Below are 20,090 nucleotides of genomic sequence, written 5' to 3' on the forward strand. Positions count from 1 at the left end.
GAGATAGTCATGAGGATAATTTTTGTGAAAATTGAGGTTGTTGGCAGGGAGTTTCATCCATTTTTATGGGGAAACTCTGTCAAAATTTTTCTAAAATATTTTCCAGTATTTCATTGCAATTCTTCCATAAAAATGGCCAAAATGTTAAAATTTTAAGTGTCTAATTCTTCCATTGGATAAAATGTTATGTGTATTTTGGAAAAGTTTAGTTCTTATTTGGCCTGGAATGAATTATTATGCAATTAGGATATTTACATTTTAGAAAGTATATTTTGTTAAATAAGAAAAATTATGCTTAGAATTTTGCAAAATTAATGAGATTTATCATTTTTACCTAATTTTATAAGTAAGTGATTGATATAGTCAAAGACAAGGCCAAATTCTTCCTTTAATTATATTTAGAGGGAAAAAGAAATTATATGTTAAAAAAAAAGAATAATATTATTATTTTTCTACTCCAATGATTCACATACTGAGTAACCGGGGGTTGGCATTTACAAATGTCGACATTCGCGTAAAAAAGTATTGGAATTAAGAGTATGCTTAGCAATTTAAATGAGTGAAATGTTGAGTAACCGGGAATTTTCACCTAAAAGTGTTGATTTTCGCGTAAAAAGACATTTTCATTATTTAAATAAGAAGAAATGTGAATAAATCCCTCTAATTTGTTAAGTTTTGGGATGAGGAAGGCCATAAATTTGACTATGTGATTTACTTATTTGTGGAATTAGGATAGAATGAGAGAATTGATTTGAATTTATCAAAATATAGGCATAATTATTTTTATTTAATTGAATATTATGGGTATTTAGTGTAATCTGAGAAATGGCATAATAATTGGTTTCTAGGTTTTTGGGGAATTAAATTTGACAAGAGTACGCATATTGTTTTCTCTATCTCTATTGAATATTTGAAGTAAGTTTTGTGTAAATTTGCTTGAGGACAAGCAATGATTCAAGTGTGGGGGAATTTGATAAGTGAATATTTAACGTACATTTTGTATGAATTTGGCATTAATTTTTGGTATGATCTGAGAAGATTAAGCCATATTTGAACTCTTTTGGTGATAATTGCTTAAATATTGATTAAGGTTTCAAAAATTGATAAATGAATGAATTAATGCGTTAATTTTGTGAAATTGTGAAGGTAATTGATGTATGAAATTCATGCACATCCAGAGGACAAAGTATACAAGAAATTGGGAGCAAAAATGTAGAAAAAAAGGAAGAAGTGAAAAACTGGAAAAATGTTCAACACGGATCCGAGCTCGGATCCGTGTGAATAAGAGGGATCCGACCCCTCGTCTGTACTTCTGGCGGAGCGCATCCGAGGTCAGGACGATCCGACCTCGGATCCATTATGAAATCCCTCGGATCCATTTTCACTCCTCGGATCCGAGACTCGGATCTGTCTCTCTCCTCAGCAAGTGCCACAGCTGTTTTTCTTTACCTTTTTCACAACTTTCCACCTATTTTGAGGGCCAGAAATCGGTGGCACATGCTTCTGCAACAAAAGAGAAGACCAAATGAGTATGGACAAAAGGAAATATCATATCTTTGACTTCTTTTTACAAAATCTGAGTGGAGGAAATTATGAAGTGAGAGGAATGGAATTTCTTCCACCTTTTATGCAGAAACACAGAGGAGAAGCCTGGAATACCATACGTAGCTAGTTTTCTTTCTTGTATCTAGTTTTCTCTCTAGATAGGAGTTCTTGGAGAAGTACTTGGAGAGTTTCACTTATAATCATATTGTGCAAGAACATAGCAGGAATTGGAGAGCTTCACCTTCAATTGGCTAAGCTTTCTTTTATCTTTCTTATACTTGTACTTTATGAGGTTTTGCATTAATAAACTTGTGAGTTTGATTGTTAAGTCATTCATGAGTAGCTAAACTCCTTCATCTAGGGAGTAGATGAAACTTATGGCTAAATAATACTAATTGAATGTGATCTACACTTGTTATATCTTGTATTAACTTGTCTACTTATGTAGCTGTGATTACTTGTTATTGATTGATCACCAATAGCATGTTTATAGTGTTATTATTCAATGAGAATTGGTAATAACAATTGAAACACATGAGTAGAGCTTGAGTTGTATGTTCATGAAAATAGAGATACACTTAGGTGGATTATTCAGCATTTCATGAAATAAAACGGAGTAGTAGTAGTATTTCACCATGAAAATAGGGAAATCTATATTGCTCTAGGCCATTTCATCATGAAAATGAGACTTGGTAATCTTGGAAATAAATCTCTGGTTAAGCAAGAATAATAGCAAGAAGTAAATCCATTCATGTGTGTAGTTTATGCCATAAGTGGAATCTACATCCTTAGAATCTTCCTTAAGTGAAATTTCTCTATTTGCATTAAGCATTTGTGAACTAGATTTGTATATCAGATTTGTAGATTACAGCATTATACTTTCTATGCTCAAATTATTTGTAAGTCTAAATAATAGAGAAAACAAGGGCTTAGTAATTGTTTAATTTGCTCCTCGTGGGATCGACCCGATACGCATCTTGTACTACAATTGCGACCTGTATACTTGTAGTCCAACGGGTGTAAAATCGGAATTAAACTTGCATTGATACAAAAATCCCGTCAATGATAAAGAGCCAGACGTGGCCACGCCAACCACCAAGAAGCCAGACGGCCCCGCACAGACGTGACTATGCTAGAGATGCCACACAACCTCTCAAAGAATGCCCATATTGCTATAGCAACCTCACCCGTGGCAAACACATGCTCAATGGCCTCAGCCGCCAGGGAAGGGCAACACACACATTTTGACGGGACATGAACCCCAAACGTGCAGAGCATGTCATCTAAGAGCATCCGACCCATTAACAGCCGAACCATAAAAAATGATACCTTGACGGGGGTTAGACGCTGCCAAGCCCTAGAGAGCATGATTGAAGCATTATCGACATGCTGTCCCTTCTGATAGGTTGAATCTAATGAAAATTTCCCAGACATCTCCGGTATCCATACCACCTCATCCGCAGAATGTTCAGTCGGGACCGATTTTCTCAACACAGAAGACATCATATCCCGTGGTAGACACTGAGCTAGGAGCTGAGCATCCCAGTGACCCTGAGCAATAAAGTCTCGGAAGGATAGATGTGAGGCCACTGGAGTTTTGAGGAACAACGCTCAACTACCCAACCAATTATCATACCAAAAATGACATGACCCGTCTTGTACTAACCACAACATGGATAGCTCAACCTGGCGGCCGACATCCAGCATCCATCTCCATGTCGCTGAGGCAAACACCTTACACTCTGCCTGGCAAGGATAAATGCCTCAACAATACTTCGCCTGCATGAAGGAAGCCCACAGGGACGTCCCAGTCCGGAACTGCCACCAAAGCTTGTAAGAGAAAGCCCTATATACATCACTAAGCCAGCGAAACCCCACCCTCCCTCCTCAAGCGGGAGACAAAGCTTAGCCCAGCGAATCCAATGATACCTTGATCCTTCCTCCGAAGATCCCCACAGAAAGTTGCACAAGCTCGCTCAATAACCCGGAACACAGCCTTGGGAATTACTGCCGCAGACAGCAAGTGAATCGGAATAGCGGATAGAACATGTTTTATCAAAGTGATCCTTCCCCCCGACGGTAAAAGCTTAGTTTTCTAGGACAGTATTTTCCCAAGGATCTTCAGACACACCTCCGCAAAGTAGGCCGTCTTACACCTGCCGACATATAGGGGAAAGCCTAAATAGCGGGTAGGAAACGCCTATCGCAAAAACCCTGTAATATGCTCGATTGTCCTACCTCTTGCACTGGATAGTGACGAGTGGACCAAATAGCCACTCTTCTGAGCATTGAGCAATTGGCCTAAGGAACGTTGATACATATCGAGCACCCGCATAACCTGGCGCAAAGATGCGTCATCTGCAAAAGCCAAATGGGTTACCGCAGGGCAATCCTGGGGTACCTTAAACCCGTGGTAGGATGGCCAGGTTACAAGATCGTTCAGTCCCCGTGATAGAACCTCCATGGCTAGGATGAACAAGGCAGGGGAGAGCGGGTCCCCTTGACGAAGACTCCTGCTCGACCTAAAATAGCCGTAAGATGCCCCATTAATCACAACCGAAAATCAGACATTAGACACCAACCGCCAGACCATATCAATAAAGCGTTCTCCAAACCCAAACTTCCGCAATACTCTAATCAGATAAAGCCAGGACATCCGGTCATAAGCCTTGGCCATGTCAAGTTTGAGCACTACGTTCCCCCCTCTCGCTTTCTTTCCTATGACTGCAACAATTTCCTGAGCCAATAAATAGTTCTCCGTAATATTCCTGCCTCTAACAAACCCTGACTGCTGGGGAAAGACCAGCTTTGGCAACAAGACAGCCAGTCTATCAGACAAAATGCGCGACAAAAACTTTATTTATGAAATTGCAGAGGCTTATAGGCCGAAAGTTAGAGAAGTCTTGAGGGTTTGAGACCTTTGGGATGAGGACAATAGAAGTCGAAGTAATGAAACGCGGAAGATCAGCCCACAAAAGAAGCTTACCACAACATTATACACATCTTGGGCGATAACATCCCATACAAAGGTAAAGAACTTGCCCGTAACCCATCCGGTCCCGCCACACTGTCCCCATCCATGGCATGCACCACATTTTTCTCTTCTTCCATTGAAGGAATGTCCTCTAGAGTCAGGTTCTCTTCCCTCGTGAGGACATGAGAGATGAGCAGAAGCAACTCAGTGCTAGGCACCACAGACTCAGAGTACAGTCTCGAGAAGAAACGAATGGCCTCAGTGGCAATTTCCCCATCGCCCTCCACCCAAGTCCCCACTTGCGTTTTGATCCGGTGGATCGTATTCTGGACTTTACGTTGCTTAACCACCGTATGGAAGAACTTAGAATTCTAGTCCCCACTTGAGAGCCACCTAACACGTGCCTTTTGGCTCCAAAATTGCTCCTCGATTGCCAATGCATTCCGAAACTCCGCCTTCGCCTCCTGTAGCAAATGTGAGCGTCCTCCGAGTCCTCGCTTTCCGCCCCTGTCTCTACCAGAACCATTTTCGCCTCTGCCACCTTGACAGCCTCAAAAACATTTTCAAAGAAGCATTTATTCCATTGTTGAATGGCTCTCCTCACAGTCAATAGCTTAGTACACTACACACGCCAGGGAGACCCATCCGCTGGGAGAGCCCAAGCATTGCGGATCACCTCCAACAGGGAGGACAGTGATATCCAAACGTTGAGAAAATGGAATGGCCGCGGCTTATCATCCTAATGGGTGGCAAACGTGATCTTTAAAGGGGCGTGATCGGAAGGGTGCCTAGTCAGATGAACCATTGAAATAGAGGCGGACAGGTCCGTACATTCGCCGTTAACAAGGAGCCGATCCGACCGCTTCCACACCCGAGCTCAACCTCACCTATTATTACACCAAGTGAAACTGGGTCCAGAGAACCCGGCATCAAAAACTTCAGCCTCCTCCATAAATGACATGAACTCCAACCCCACCGCGGACACAAAGGAGCAGCCCCCTCGCTTCTCAGTCGGAGCCAAGATCACGTTGAAATCCCCCCTATGCACCAGGGATGCGACCGTGGCTTGTCAAGTAAGAGATCCCTCCACAAGTCCTTGCGACACTTCACGGAACATCTCGCATGGGCCCAGGACAACATTAAGGAGCCAGGCAATAGTGGATGATGAGCATCTAACGTGATATATTGGTTAGAAGACCCAACCTGCGAGCAAACAAATAGTGACTTATAGAATACCCAGAGATCAGCCGATGTATTAACCATGACATAATCAAACGAAAGCTGCAATCGTGTAGACTCAATCTTAGGTTCACAGATGCAAAGAAATTGAACATCATGCATGCGAATTAACCTGATCAATCTCCTAAGATTGGGAGCTTTCGACACCCCCCGAATATTCCAAAATAGAGCATTAACCATGGGATGAGGCATTGAAAGAATTTTGAGACGATGTTGAAGAACAAAGCTGCCTGTCTGAGGGAAACTTAGCACACATACCTTTCACCTTCACCTGCGTAAATCCCTGCTCCAACTCCGTGGCCTGATCAATGTTAAGCTCCAACAGTGATAGGTCAATCGCGGGCCCATGCGACCTGCTCAATCTTGGCGACAAATTCCTTGTTGCCCACGGCAACTCCTTCTCATGCGAAGCTGCTGGCGAACCAAGCTCAACCGAAACAAGCTCCTTGAACCCACCTTGCATGCATGTGTCCGCCCTTCCAGCAGCCTCTTCCTCGGTCACCCTTCCCTCAACCGCACTAAGCTCCTTGAACCCACATTGCATGTCTACGTCTTCCCCTCCAGCAGCCATTTCCTCGGTCACTACCATCTCCAACCCAGCTCCTCCCTCAGCCGCTTCTTAGGCCACCATCCCATTGGCCGTGGCTGCACACTCTACTTCCCCTCCCGTAACCATCATGCATGCGGGTTCTTTTGCCTTGGACGCTACCCCCTCCAACCCAGCCCTCTCCTCTGCCACCCCTGCGTCCCCTATCAAACTAGGCGCACACATCCCCTCCCCACCAACAACCAAACCTACCACGTCGCTGCCCACTGCCTCCTTCGCTACACCCACACCCAGCCCCTCTGTTCCCTTGTTATTCACCGCCACCCCTTCCTCCGCAGGTAGAATAGTGCCTTCACAGTTAGCCATACCATCAGGACTCCGCACAGCCTGCACCCTAATCCCTTTGCCACTCTCCTTGTTAGCAGGAAAGCGACCAGGCCGTAGCGGGCTTTGTTGCACTCAGCGTTCGAATGGCCAAGCCGCCAGCATGAAGAGCAGTAAGAGGGCAGATGCTCCACCACAATCTCTTGCTAGAAACCTCCTCTCCCTCGACAGCCATCCACACTCGAGAGCAGGTTGGTTTCAACAGATCAACTTCAACACAGGCTCTGGCAACGCCGGGCCTTGTACCAGATGCAGTTGCCGAGTCCAAGAACAACGGTGTACCCACAAGAGACAGAATAGAGAATAGCGAATGTTTATCAAAAAAATGAATTGGGAGTGCCGGCAATGCAACCTCGGTACAAGCGAGGATTCCCTATGGACATGGAATTCCCTAGTCCAATGAAACACCCTCATAGGGTACTTCCCTATGTTCCACAGCCCTCTCGTCCAGATACGATTGAAGTCCGTCTCTGCCGAACATCTCAGCAGCACATGTCTATAATCCAGCAAGCCGATTGAGATGTCGTCCTTCAGATTGAGCATCGTAAAAAATTTTCGCACTACCTCCAGTGATGGCCGGCCATGGGAGTATTTGCCCACTAGAGACCAATGAAAAGAAGTAGCCAGCTTGTTGGCCTCCTCCTTGGAGAAGACTATTGCTGCCTCCTTTGTACAAAGTGGCTAGTCGCAGATGGACAGGAGAAGGAGCCGGTTCCGAGAAGAGTTGTGAAGAAGATTTCTTGGCCGTTGGAGAGGCCATCTGACCCTCCACGGTCTGCTTGAGGGCGGCCATGGGCTGCCGCCAACCCTAGCAACGTTCCGACTTTCTTGGAGCAAAGGGTTTCGGAGGTTGTTTTCTATATGTTGGCTTTTTAAATTATTCATTCAACTAGATTAGATCATTTGCTTGATTAGATAGGAAATACCCCTCGAATATGGGATATGGACAAGTATGGCTTTCTAACCTTAGGACGCTCGTATTCCCTCTATAAAAGAGAAAATCTAATTACGAATCTTAGCCTCCATACTCGTTATGTTGCATCCTTCTCTTTTAGGTCACGTATATTTGTATATTACAATTTTTTTCTATTTTTTCAAGTTTCATTGTTGCATATTGTGACCTCTTCAAAGAATCCTATATGGGCATCACAATTAATGCGATTTGCACCAACTAAAATTCGAAGAGATATATTGACCCTTCTAATAGCCATTAGGTCTAGGTTTGCATTCATATAATAACATCCAAATATGATAAGTTTTTAGGTTAAATTAAGAAAATTTTTGACTAAATCACGCAACTAGTCTTGATTAGGTTGAAAGGGTGTTTTGGATTTTATCTTTGCCTTCCCTTTCTTCAACCTTTGACTCCCGAACTTTTCTCTCTGATTTTCAAAGTCTTGGAATCGTTTTAAAAAGGGGATTTTCTCTACTTTTATTTAAAATTTATTTTAGGTGACTTGATACATGTTAACTCAATACCAAGTGTTAACTCCTATTATTAATTAAAAACTCTTTTTAAACTATTATTTTGGGCCAAAATCGTCGCACTTTAAGCCCCATTTTTAGACCATTTTTCTTTATTTATTATCTATAAATCAAAAACTCATTTTTACTCAAAATTAATCAAAAATTTATTTTTATAAACCCGTAATTTTATTTTTTCAAAAATGGGGACGACATGCAACTAATTTTGCATGCCTTTTGTTATTGCATTTTCAAATAAAGGATGGAATAAAATACAATTGACACTTCACCAAATCCATGATCCATGATATACCCTTGCGAGAGCTGGTTGTCAAACAAGAATTTCAGTATTTTTACTCGTCCTTCACTCAATTTTCTCCGATAGATGCCAGCCTAGTCTCCTGCTACCATGAAAATATGTCAGCTTTCCTAGTCTAGAGTTCTTTTCTTTTGTAATTATGGAATGCTGGAATACTCACCCTTGCAAATAAAAATCCTTTGACACTCATTTATCCCACTACTACCCATCTGTATACAAAAGTTATATTTACACTTTATTTTTGTAATACTACTAAATACTTTTGCAATTATTTCTCATATATATTTATTCTTTTATCTTGCCTTCTATTTTGTTTGCCTTCCTAGGGAGGCTTCTCCGTATTGTCCATCTTTAGTCTCTTTCTGCATCTCCAATTCGTAATTTTGGATGCAGTCTTTTCACCGATTATTGCAGTATTCGTAGTTACTCTGGCATTTTCAATCCTATTTCTAGACCTAATATCTAGCTTTTTAGGACTAAATTTATTTACTTCATAGCCTCTTCTAACACTGCCAGACCAATCATCCTTCTGCCCGCCTTCCATACCAGATGGCCAGTGTTTTTGCATGGGCTCCTGCTTTCATACATCTCCTCAGTGTTTCAAACTGAGATTCAATCATTGCTTCTATTCTACCAATATTGTCCTTCACATCGTTATTACCACACTCAATTTCAACTAGCCTTTTTATCAATGTCTTCGCTACAGCCTACGCTATTGTAAAACTGCACATTGCCCTGTCAATACAACCCTTCAGTTTTCTAACACTAGTAACATTACAAAATGCAATTGCAAATTCAACAACAGTTCACACAAGTGCATTTTACATTACTTGTTCCTCCTCAAATATGCGATTCCTCCTCATTATTCTCACACTTTCATTAGTCTCATACCTTCTCCAAAATCTTATCCTTGGCCCTCTTGGAAGGAACTTGTGAAACTCATCCTCACCTTCGATATAGAATCGTTCCAGATAATAAATCTACATGGATAAAATATCCATTAATCATTTATAGTTCCTTTATATCAAAGGTAATTGTTATAGCAATTTTTAGCGCTATTTTAAAAGGTGTGTCTTCATATACCATCAAGAAAAGTGCACATCCCGCTATTCTGTTGCCATCTTCTTCACAGATGCTCTTCACCAAGTTGTCTAGTATGAATTTTGACTAGTTCAGATTTTCCATATTCTTTTCTTTGCCGACTACAGCCATAGGCTCCCTGCTCACTGTGTCATCCAAAGTTGGCGCTAACGCCCTACCAACAACAAACAGTACGAACTTCACTTTGAATTCTAAGCCTTCATTATGCAAACTATATAGGTTGTCCCTCAATTCCTCCGCTATAATTTTTCCTTAGCCGTGACGTGTAAACATTAGCCATGAACATTCAATGTCCTCCCATCTATATCAAAGTTATCCACTAGCCAGTTGAACATCTCTTCATCAACCTCAACTTCCTTCACATTCAAAATTGACCCAAACCCAAACTCTCCAATAACCTGCCACTGCTCATCCAAAACGTAGTCCATCATATTCTTCATTGGATGAGTCGAGTTCTTTAATATTCTTTCCGTCGTTAGCCAGAACTGCTTCCTTTCACTACTACAACTAAAGTAATTCATTGCTATTGCACTTTTATGCATTAGTGAGGGCCGAATTTCGCTTTCTCCTTCACTATCCCACTGCATATCTGAAACATCTATTTCGGCCACCAACTCCATTAGGGATACCATTTTGCATTCTTTGTGGGAATTCCTATTTGGTTTCGCGAACCTTCATTTTATATGCGTATAGTGTTCATGTGACAACCCACCACCCCTAGGGCGTACCCAAAGGTTTGGCGGACCGTCTGCCTAACTCTTGCCAGGACTTACTTACTCACTCAATCAACTCTCAAGATTAATCATTCAAGCCTCCAAAATAACATTTAAGTTCTACAATTCAACCAAAATAAAACTTATTTATAAGCTAAAAGTCAAATATATGATACAACATCAAATGTCAAAATACATCCTATCAACCGAGAGTACAAGTACAAGAGGGTTATACACTCTAGGTCACACTTAATTGCTCCAGACTTCTATTCCTGTAAGGAAAAAAAAAACTAAAGGAATGAGTTAAAAATCTAGTGAGGTTCCTAAACAAGCAATCAGGTAGGGAAACCAAGGAAACATTATATTTAACAATTTGCATACTTTGCACAGTAATATCCAAACATTCAAGAAATAAACACTCAATCATTAGAAGGATACGTACTCACTTGGAGTCATTCATTCAAGTCATTCATTCATTCATTCGCCAACCATTTTCCTTATCCCTCCGACATTAGAAAACATTTGCAAGTGAAAACTTCTTCAGTGAATTTGTCATTCATTCATTGATATCATTGCATTGAATTCATTGGCCAGTTCTCCACCAGATTTCATGGTAATATTCGAGTATACCAAACATTGTCCTAGAGTCACCAGTCACCCGACCGAGTCCGCTTCTGGCTCGAGTCGACTGGCAATGAAGGGCAAGAGCCCAGTTCAGCCAAAAGGCTTACATTCATACACAAATAATATTCAATCATTTAATCATTGAAAATTTCACGTTCACTTAGATCAAGTGCGATAAAGTATATACTCGCCTGTCGAAAATCTATTTAACAATCATTTAAAAGCATTTAACATTCAAACAATAACTCATAGATTTTCACATAGTCATTTATTGCACAAACATCAAAAGTACACACTCACCAGTTTAAGCAAAGTAACATCAAAAGTTTCCTTCCAAATTATGCCCTTGATCACCGACAAACCCTAAGAATAACCAAGAGAAAATATTATGGTTCAATCATCCAAAGTTTAGGTGAACTAAAGAAAATCAGAGTAACTACTAGTACAAAGGTGCAAATATGATTTTGGAGTGAAAAGAGAACATTTAGACCCAAGGGACATGAGTAACCAAGAATTTCCTCATTCCAATTATAAACTGAACTCAAAATGGTTTAACAACTCCAACTTAAAGTTGGAAATGAAAGTAAGGACAGTTTTAGAAAAATAGAATTTTTCCAGTTTTGTGCTATTCTATTTGAAAAATCATATCTCAAGCTTCTTAAATCCAAAATTTATAAACTTTATACTATTGAAAAATAGATTCAAAGGATAATTTCTCAGAAGACACCTTTGCAAGATTCTATCCACAAGTCAGTCAAAATCCAATCTCAAGTGGCTACTTTATCTAGTAGAAAGACAGAACAGGAATGAAAATTCAGTAAAATTTGAAAAATCACAGATATTCATAGGAATTGAGAAAAATTCTGAAATTTTCATGGTCAAAAGTACTCTGAATCTAGTTTCAAATGCCATAAGCAGAACTTAAGTTAGATTTTTCTACACCAAGATATGACAGATTTCCCAAGACTGCTCAGAGTCTCCTGCGGGAAAAATTTCAGCAGCACTTCCTTTGTATTTACCAATTTTTCCAGCCATTTCAAGGCTACATTTTCACCAGGAGACAGCTCCAATCAAGTCCACAAGATATAGGATACATAGAATACTTATTTTAACCACAAATATAGCTATAACCAACATATACCTAAGCTGGAAATTAACCAAACCCTAGCAACAACTTCACCAAACCCTAGCAAAACCATGAAATTACCATAAACGTACTTCCTCCAACTTCAATCATAACATATCTTGCATAAATCTCAACAAACAGGTAAAAAGAGATGTTTTCTAGAAATTTTACCTCAAAACCCCAAGATAATAAGCAACTCAAGAGCTTTCTTCTCCAAGTAACTCTACCAAAAGCTTCCCTCCAAGCTTAACTCAAGACTAATCGATATGGATTAGGGTTAGTGTTTGGATTTTTCACAAATCAAGCAAGGAAATCAAGATGGAATTTGGAAGTTTTTTCTCTCTTCTTTCCTCTCTCAATTTCGTCCATGAGGAAGGAGAAATGAAGGAAAATTGTGGCTAGAGGAAAGATAAGAAGAAAGAAAATGTCTTGGTCAACATTTGGTTTAATGGTTGACAAGTGTCACCCAACTATTTTGTCTTTCTTTTCCTTTTCCTTAGTCAATAATGGTGGCTGATTTAAGGGTTAATTTAGGAAAAATTAAATGAAATAAAAACAAGGATGTTAGGGTAAGAAAGTATTGGTCAAGCAGTGTACTCAACCGGTAACAAATGGCACACATTGGTTCAAGCCTATTTCCCTTAACTCTCTTGTACTATTGTTTTAACTTATGATTACTAACTTATTATTATCATTTCTAGTCACACACTTCCTTTTACCTAAGACTCACTCTTATTCACCAAATTTAGTGTACACATGTCACCAATCGATCACACTACCAAAATGTACCAAAACCCTAACTTACTCTAACTTTAAAAGTAAAAGTAAAACGCTTTACTTAACTAATGAAATCACCATGAAATTTAGGGCTAGTAAATAATTAAATAGTCAAAGTAAAGAAATATAGAGGGAAATATAAATTAATTTTTCAAAAATGGGAGGAAATTCTGAAGGAATTTTTGGGTCCTCACAGATCAACTTCTCTGGCAAGCTTCGTGCCTTTTCAATGACCTTAATTTCACTCATGGCCCTCTGACTTTGGCAATTGATTATTTTAGGCACTCCACCTTTTCCATTTACACTTTTGAATCCCTCAAGTTTTCCCGTGGCCCATACAGTCAACTTCAACACCAACGGCTCTTCAAGTTGCGAGTCACAAAACACTTTTACACATGGCCGTCCAAAACATATTCCCTATGATGTGTGGCTTCAATCACTCAATCCTTTTCCCCCACCTTTCGCTACCTCTTCTTTGACCAATAAACATACCTCAGCAACTTCCTTAGATTTACTTGTTAGAAAGAGATGATACAAAGTGCTAACTCTATAAAAGATGATTATTTCATCGTGAAATAAATATTTGCATTCAAATAAATGAGAATTTTTATTTTAATCGATTCAGTATTTTCACAAAATCACTGACTTGAGGGAGAAAATAAGCTAAATCAAAGACTTCGAGGAGAATAATAGCTTTGAAGAAGTAGTGTTAAAATGACAAAAGCACAAATCCACTTAAACGTGACAAGAATTTTTTCTAATAGTTGTTATTTTATGTTGCTCAACTTATAAATCTTTCAGTATACAAGTAAATTAGGTTTGGCCATAAAAAGCCACACATGACAAACTCAAAATCTGCTAAAGGCGACAAAGAACTTTTCTCAACTTTATTTCACACTAGGAATGTATGTAGAAAGGATTCATATGTTACAATTAAGATGTAGGCATAAAAAGTCATCGCAGACTTAGATTGAAATTAAATTTTATGAACTTTTTTCTAAGAGAAGTAAAGTTATTATTTTAAGTGAAGGACAAAAAAATTTAAAATGTTGTGAGTGGATTTAAAATTAATGTTAATACTTTATACAAGATGGACTTTTTCTGTAGGTGTTCCTTAATTTATATATCCAGTATATTTATATAGTGTTCTTAGTTCAAATGAAATCATAATATCTCAAGTGTTTAAGCTATAAAGTATAAACGTAAGGCACAGACGAAACATTTATTTCTTTGACTGTGTTTGAGCTCTAGACTGATTTATCTTAATTAAAATTGGCAGTTTCATTAATCAAATTTATGTCTTTCAGAAAATAGTATCTCAAGGATTTGACACTTTATATATTATTGTTTAAATAAATATATACACTGATAATTCATACACTATCATCATTAGCTTCATAATACATAAGCAAAATTTGAACTTTAAATTTAAATTCAAATTAGTTATCATGCATTCAGTGGTGTGATGATGTTGTATACACTAGTAGAGTATAAAAGATTAATTATTTTTTCCCCAAAATATTGACTTATAGCGTGCAAATGTTGAGCATAAATACACAGCTGCGCATGGTTATACAATATTCTAGGCCTAAAAGTACGCAATTGCAAAGAATTTCTTAGTCAAATTAAACTCACTACTACTTACGTTCCAATCAAAATGTCAATACTTTTTATTTTGAAAAGTCGTAAATTTTTTATCCTCTCCTTTCACTATAATCCCCTTTAATCATATATATGTTATCATTTAATTTTAAACTTACTGGAGCAAGATAAAAAAAATACAAATATTACAATCAAACTGCTTCTTAAAAAATTAGACTTCCTTTGATCGTATGAGACGGATGAAGTATTATATTCCAATTCCCGAGGCCTTTATCCTCTCTTCCTCCTGGATTTGTACAACCAAGGAGCTGATAGACTAATTTAGCTTTTTTTTTTTTTTTGGGATAAGAATAGACTAATTTAACTAAATCCAAACAATAAAGCACCATTTGTACATATTTTATTCACTAATGGCACAACTTTACATAATAATCACGGATTCCCATCAATTTTAAACAAAACCCTGTTGCATTCACTATACCTTATACACTTTCACCGGTGGGATTCCATACACTGAAGACCCAAAGCACACTGGTTATTGAACAACCCCACAAACCACCAAGAAATGGCCGCCCAAACTCACCTGTTTCATCCACTCCACTCGTTATCTCTGCCACTGAAAACCCCATCTAAATCTCCTGAATTTAAACCCAAGCTGAAACCCTCCACATTCATCATCTCCAGCAAGCTCCGGGCAGCGGTGGTAGGAGGAGGTCCAGCTGGATCCTCTGCAGCTGAAGCACTTGCTGCTGGTGGCATAGAGACCTTCCTCTTCGAACGCAGCCCCTCTACTGCCAAACCCTGTGGTGGAGCAATCCCACTTTGTATGTTAGATGAGTTCCCCATCCCTCCTCACCTCATTGACCGCAAAGTCACCCGCATGAAGATAATATCTCCGTCGAATCTGGCTGTTGATTTTGGTAAAACTCTGAAGCCCCATGAGTTCATCTCCATGCTCCGCCGAGAAGTGCTTGATGACTTTCTACGCCGCTGTGCTGAGTCTTGTGGCGCCACACTTATCCAAGGACTTGTCACAAATGTGGTGGTTCCCCTAACAAACAGCTCTTCATATGTTATTCAATATAATAAGAATAATTCACAGAAATCTCTTGCTGTTGATGTTGTTATTGGCGCTGAAGGAGCCAGCAGTAAGGTGGCTAAGGCCATAAAAGCAGGAGATTACACTTGTGCTATTGTTTTTCAAGAAAGGATTAAGTTGCCTGAGGAGAAAATGGAATATTATGAAAATTTGGCTGAAATGTATGTTGGAAATGATGTCTCACCTGATTTTTATGCGTGGGTTTTCCCCAAGTGCGATCATGTGGCAGTGGGAACGGGGCCACTATGCTCAAAAAAGGATATCAAGATGCTTCAGCATGGCATAAGAGCAAAAGTTACGCCAAAAACTCATGGCGGTCAAGTAACTAAAGTTGAGGCTCATCCAATCCCTAGGCATCCACGTCCAGTTAGAGTCAGGGGAAGAGTGACTCTGGTGGGGGATGCAGCAGGATATGTGACGAAATGTTCTGGTGAGGGAATTTACTTTGCTGCCAAGAGTGGAAGGATGTGCGGGGAAGCAATTGTTACAGCATCAGAGGGAGGTGAAAGAATGGTTAGTGAAGATGATTTAAAGAGGGAGTATTTGAAGAAGTGGGATGAGAAGTATTTAACTACATTCAGGTTTTTGGATTTGTTGTAAGGGGTGTTTTATGGTACCAATGCTGCTAGGGAGGCATTAGTGGAGTTGAGTGGGGATGAATACGTACAGAGGATGACATTTGAGAGCTATCTGTATAAGAAGTTGGCCCAGGGAAATAGATGGGATGACATTAAGATGGTCATGAATACAATTGGGAGTCTAATTAGGTGTGATATTGTAGGCAGAGGGATTGAAATGTTTGACAAACGAGTTCTTGCACGGTTGTAGTGTATCAGGGAACTAGTTAAAATGAAAGGGAATGAAATGAAACTTCATCAGTACTTCCCAGAGAAGTACAGATCCAGGAAGTTTTAGCTTTAAATCACCTAAAAACCTTTTGGTATGAACAAATGGTTGTGCTATTACTCTATTTCAGTTCTTCGTTAAGCAGCTTCAAATTGTTGTTTCCAAGAAAATCTTAGCTGCTGTGGTAAATTTAGCCTTTCATCATTGCCTTAAGTATCATCCTGTGAAGTAATGAATAATTAAGAACTTGATTGTATTATTATAACTTCTGGGTGAATAAATACAGCTTTACAGAGGTGAAACCTTTAAGCAAGCTATACCTTTTCAGCAAAGCTTCAAATTTGAATTAACAGTTTCCTACCATACACACTATTTACCTTGTTTCTAACATTATAGCCCAGTCGAGCTAAGAGTTTCTTACCCACTTTGTACCTCGATTCTAACATTAGCCAGCTCCTGTTTATGCCTCTATTGATACCACAATTTATTTGTACAACTCATTTGCTATATGCATAGAGTTCAAGTGTATCAAGAGAAAATCAGATCCCATTTTCACACCATTCTGTACCCATCCTTTCTTGGCCCCTTGGCCACAACCAATTTCTTTCTTCATGTAGTGCACGTTGTGTTTGAATCATTTGCGACAAAGGTTTTGAAAATAAAGAAAATCCAAGTGCCTAGTGATGAATAGTAATTAGAGCAGTACAAGGGTTAAAGCTTGATATATTTCCACATATAATAGGACCCAAATAACAACCTAATAGTTGAATAGGTGGCCAATCATCCCTCTTGGTTATAAGCATAGAGGATATTGGCTCTGATTTAACAGATGTGGTTTGCAGAACTTGGAGGAATATGTGCTTTGCTGCTTGTGTTATGCAGCATTTCTGGGACATCATTTAGTCAAGGGAGAAGATTTTGAAAGCAATGCAAAGCAGAGATAGAGTTGAGGATTGAAAAGAATGAACAGGAGAAGAACGTGCATGAAAAACATAGGCAGGGGGGAGGGGGACAAGCCATGGTAAGCCCCTTAATTATGACGGAGAAAAGACAAATATGCAGAGAGGAAATTACAGAATATTAAGGAAAAGAATTCACCTTATACTTGGAATCTCTCCTGATGAAGTGCATAAGATACTATATTATAGGCCAAAGAAGTTAATTCTTAAAAATGCAGACAACCAAAGCTCCAAAATAGAATGAAAAAGTCAGGTTATGATGCTAAGTGCTAACTAGCCTCTTTGATAGTAATAACTATTAATATATTAGGAATAGAACTATGTATGTTTACACATACACATACAATACGGCCTTCATCCCACACTTGTCTCTGAGACTCATACCTGACTCCACCCAAAGTGCCCTTAGCTAAAGGTTTTCTCAAAAGATTAATGTTTCTTCTAAATGTGTTTCAATCTAATAACTAACATGGTCCTAATTGATTGGGCAGAAAACAATCACAAGCATAAAATGTAATTATCCTACTCATGTGAGGGTTAGCATTTTTTTCTTTTCAGAGACCTTATCCAACATTACTCCCCCAATTCAAAGAGTTTCAGACTCTCTTGCAAGTATTCATGCACTATTAAGCTGCATCTGTATATTAGCATAACACCAGAGAAGCCTAAGCAGTATGTCTCTCATAATCATGGTTCGCCAACTCGGCCGAGTCCGAGACGACTCGGCCGAGTCATAACCGGAACAGTCCCTACTGTTCCGATACCGATACCCGAAACGTCGATTATATCATATCCGATGTGAATCGCTCCGAATCGATATTGTCCGAGTTAGAACCGTGTAGAAAGATATCGGTCAAATTCTCGGATTCGACTCGGATATTGTCCAATTTCTCACGCTTTCTTGTTTTCTTTTTCAGCCACAAAGACAAGATTTAGGAGAAAGGGAAGATAAGGGGAGAAACATACCGTCAATTTCTGGGTGCCTTTTGCAGAGAGGGAATATCTTCAGATTAGCAGAGAGGGAAGGAAGGAGACAACAGAGGGTGACCATGGTTATTTGGAGAAGCGAGTTCTTTCTTCATCGTCCTTCCAGTGAAGGAAGGAGAGGAGAAAAACAGAGGGTGAAGGCAGAGGGAAGGAGACAACAGAGGGAAAGGGAAAGCGAAAGAAAGAATGAAGGTGACGGCTGGCTAATCTGGAGCTGAAGCTTCAATTTCTTCGTCATTTGTACTGGGCGAAGGGGTCTTCAATCTGGCTGTGAAAGGGAAATTACCAAGCTAAGGGACGGCTAAATCTGAGAGGAACAACACTAGTGAAGTCAGATTGCTACTTTGATGGTTTGATTCCCAATCTCACTCGGAGGAATCGAGAGCATCTCAATTCTTTTGGCAGTAAGTTTACACGGAGTTGTTTCAGCATATGAAAGGAGCCTAATGACAGAGCTTTGAGAGAGCGGCAACCATTTAATAATCCCAAAGACACCAGGCTCCCACTTTGCCAGGTTTCACTCTCTAATTCCACATTGCGGCAACTGTCACATATTTGGTGGAGAAGCTGGGCTTTTGTACCAGACCCAGAGACAGGGAAAAAAATAGAAGGAAAAATTAGAAGCACTTAAATTTCAAGTTTGGCCTAAGTTCAAGTCTGCATCTTCTTTCAAAATAACTTATCAATTTTAATTTTTTTAATTTAGTATTCAGATGTGATATTTAAATATTTGTAAATTTATGTAATGCATTTTGACAATTTTTACATATTATTAAGTATATGATTAATTTGTATTAGTAGTCTCTTATCTAAATTTTAGTTAGAAAATATATAGTGATTATTTGGATACATTTTAATGATCATAAATATAATTTATTTATTTTCAAGTATCTCAATTATGTTGGTTAAAATGATTTTAGGTAAATTAATTAGAAAAAGGCAAATTTGATAATTTTAGGTAATATATAGTAGGTATTTAGTAAATTTAATTTGATATTTGTGTTTTTAATGGTATTTTCTATTTTTAGTAATTTTTTCAGATTTTTTGGAAATTTTTATATACTATAATGTGTGTATCACCCGATATTCAACCGATATGCCGCGACGGATGTGGAACAACCGAGACCGCGACGCGGCCGCGATCCGCGACGGCGAACCATGCTCATAATATAACATAAAAACGTTTGCTGATACACAACAAAGTCACTTAATACCTGCAATTTACTAAAACTTTTGCACAAAGAGTACTTTAAAGTATCAAGATGCCACTAATTTCACCAATGATCCACTTAAGGTCCTCTTTAAACCATATGTTTCAAATTCTTATTTGGCTAGAAAAGACCAGAAAACTTGCACCTTAACTGCAATATCTCATATTAAATCTCTAGCGCAAAGTAACTTCATATAACTACGTTTTGATAGTACCAAAAAAAAAAAAATGCAGCAATACAAGAATGTCAAGAAACCAGAAGAACCAAACCAAAGGAATCCTTTTATTGTTCTGTTCTTAAAAATAACATGTGCAAAAAGTTTGCTGCACCATATTTAATAAGCATTGCAATCAGACCATCAAAATGGAAGTGCAAAAGGTCGAAGTTGAAAGAAACTAGTAGACATGAATTACTAAATGATCTTAATAAAAGCTACCATAAATTAAGGAATCAAAACTGTGAGCATAAGCGAAAAGAGTTCATGGAAGATAAAAAGAGCTAAAAATGTTAAAAAGCGGAGGATCTTACTTTTTTTTGGGAAAAAAAAAACTTTTGTCATTGAGATCAGATAGA

General features: G+C 38.9%; 1 protein-coding gene across 1 annotated transcript; it reads left to right on the plus strand.

Moving 5' to 3' along the window:
- The first annotated feature begins 14,776 nt into the window (after nucleotides 1-14,776).
- Nucleotides 14,777-18,714, plus strand: LOC113732432 (geranylgeranyl diphosphate reductase, chloroplastic-like). The gene has a single exon (XM_072075753.1). It carries the CDS (start codon nucleotides 14,981-14,983, stop codon nucleotides 16,112-16,114), a length of 1,134 nt encoding a protein of 377 aa, XP_071931854.1. The 5' UTR covers nucleotides 14,777-14,980; the 3' UTR covers nucleotides 16,115-18,714.
- Nucleotides 18,715-20,090: the final 1,376 nt, after the last annotated feature.

Source organism: Coffea arabica, chromosome 2c, assembly GCF_036785885.1.
Source record: "Coffea arabica cultivar ET-39 chromosome 2c, Coffea Arabica ET-39 HiFi, whole genome shotgun sequence".
Lineage (NCBI taxonomy): Eukaryota > Viridiplantae > Streptophyta > Magnoliopsida > Gentianales > Rubiaceae > Coffea > Coffea arabica.

Bases quoted from the DNA above. Each gene is read 5' to 3' on its own strand.
- LOC113732432 (XM_072075753.1), top strand. From the start codon at position 14,981: ATGGCCGCCCAAACTCACCTGTTTCATCCACTCCACTCGTTATCTCTG.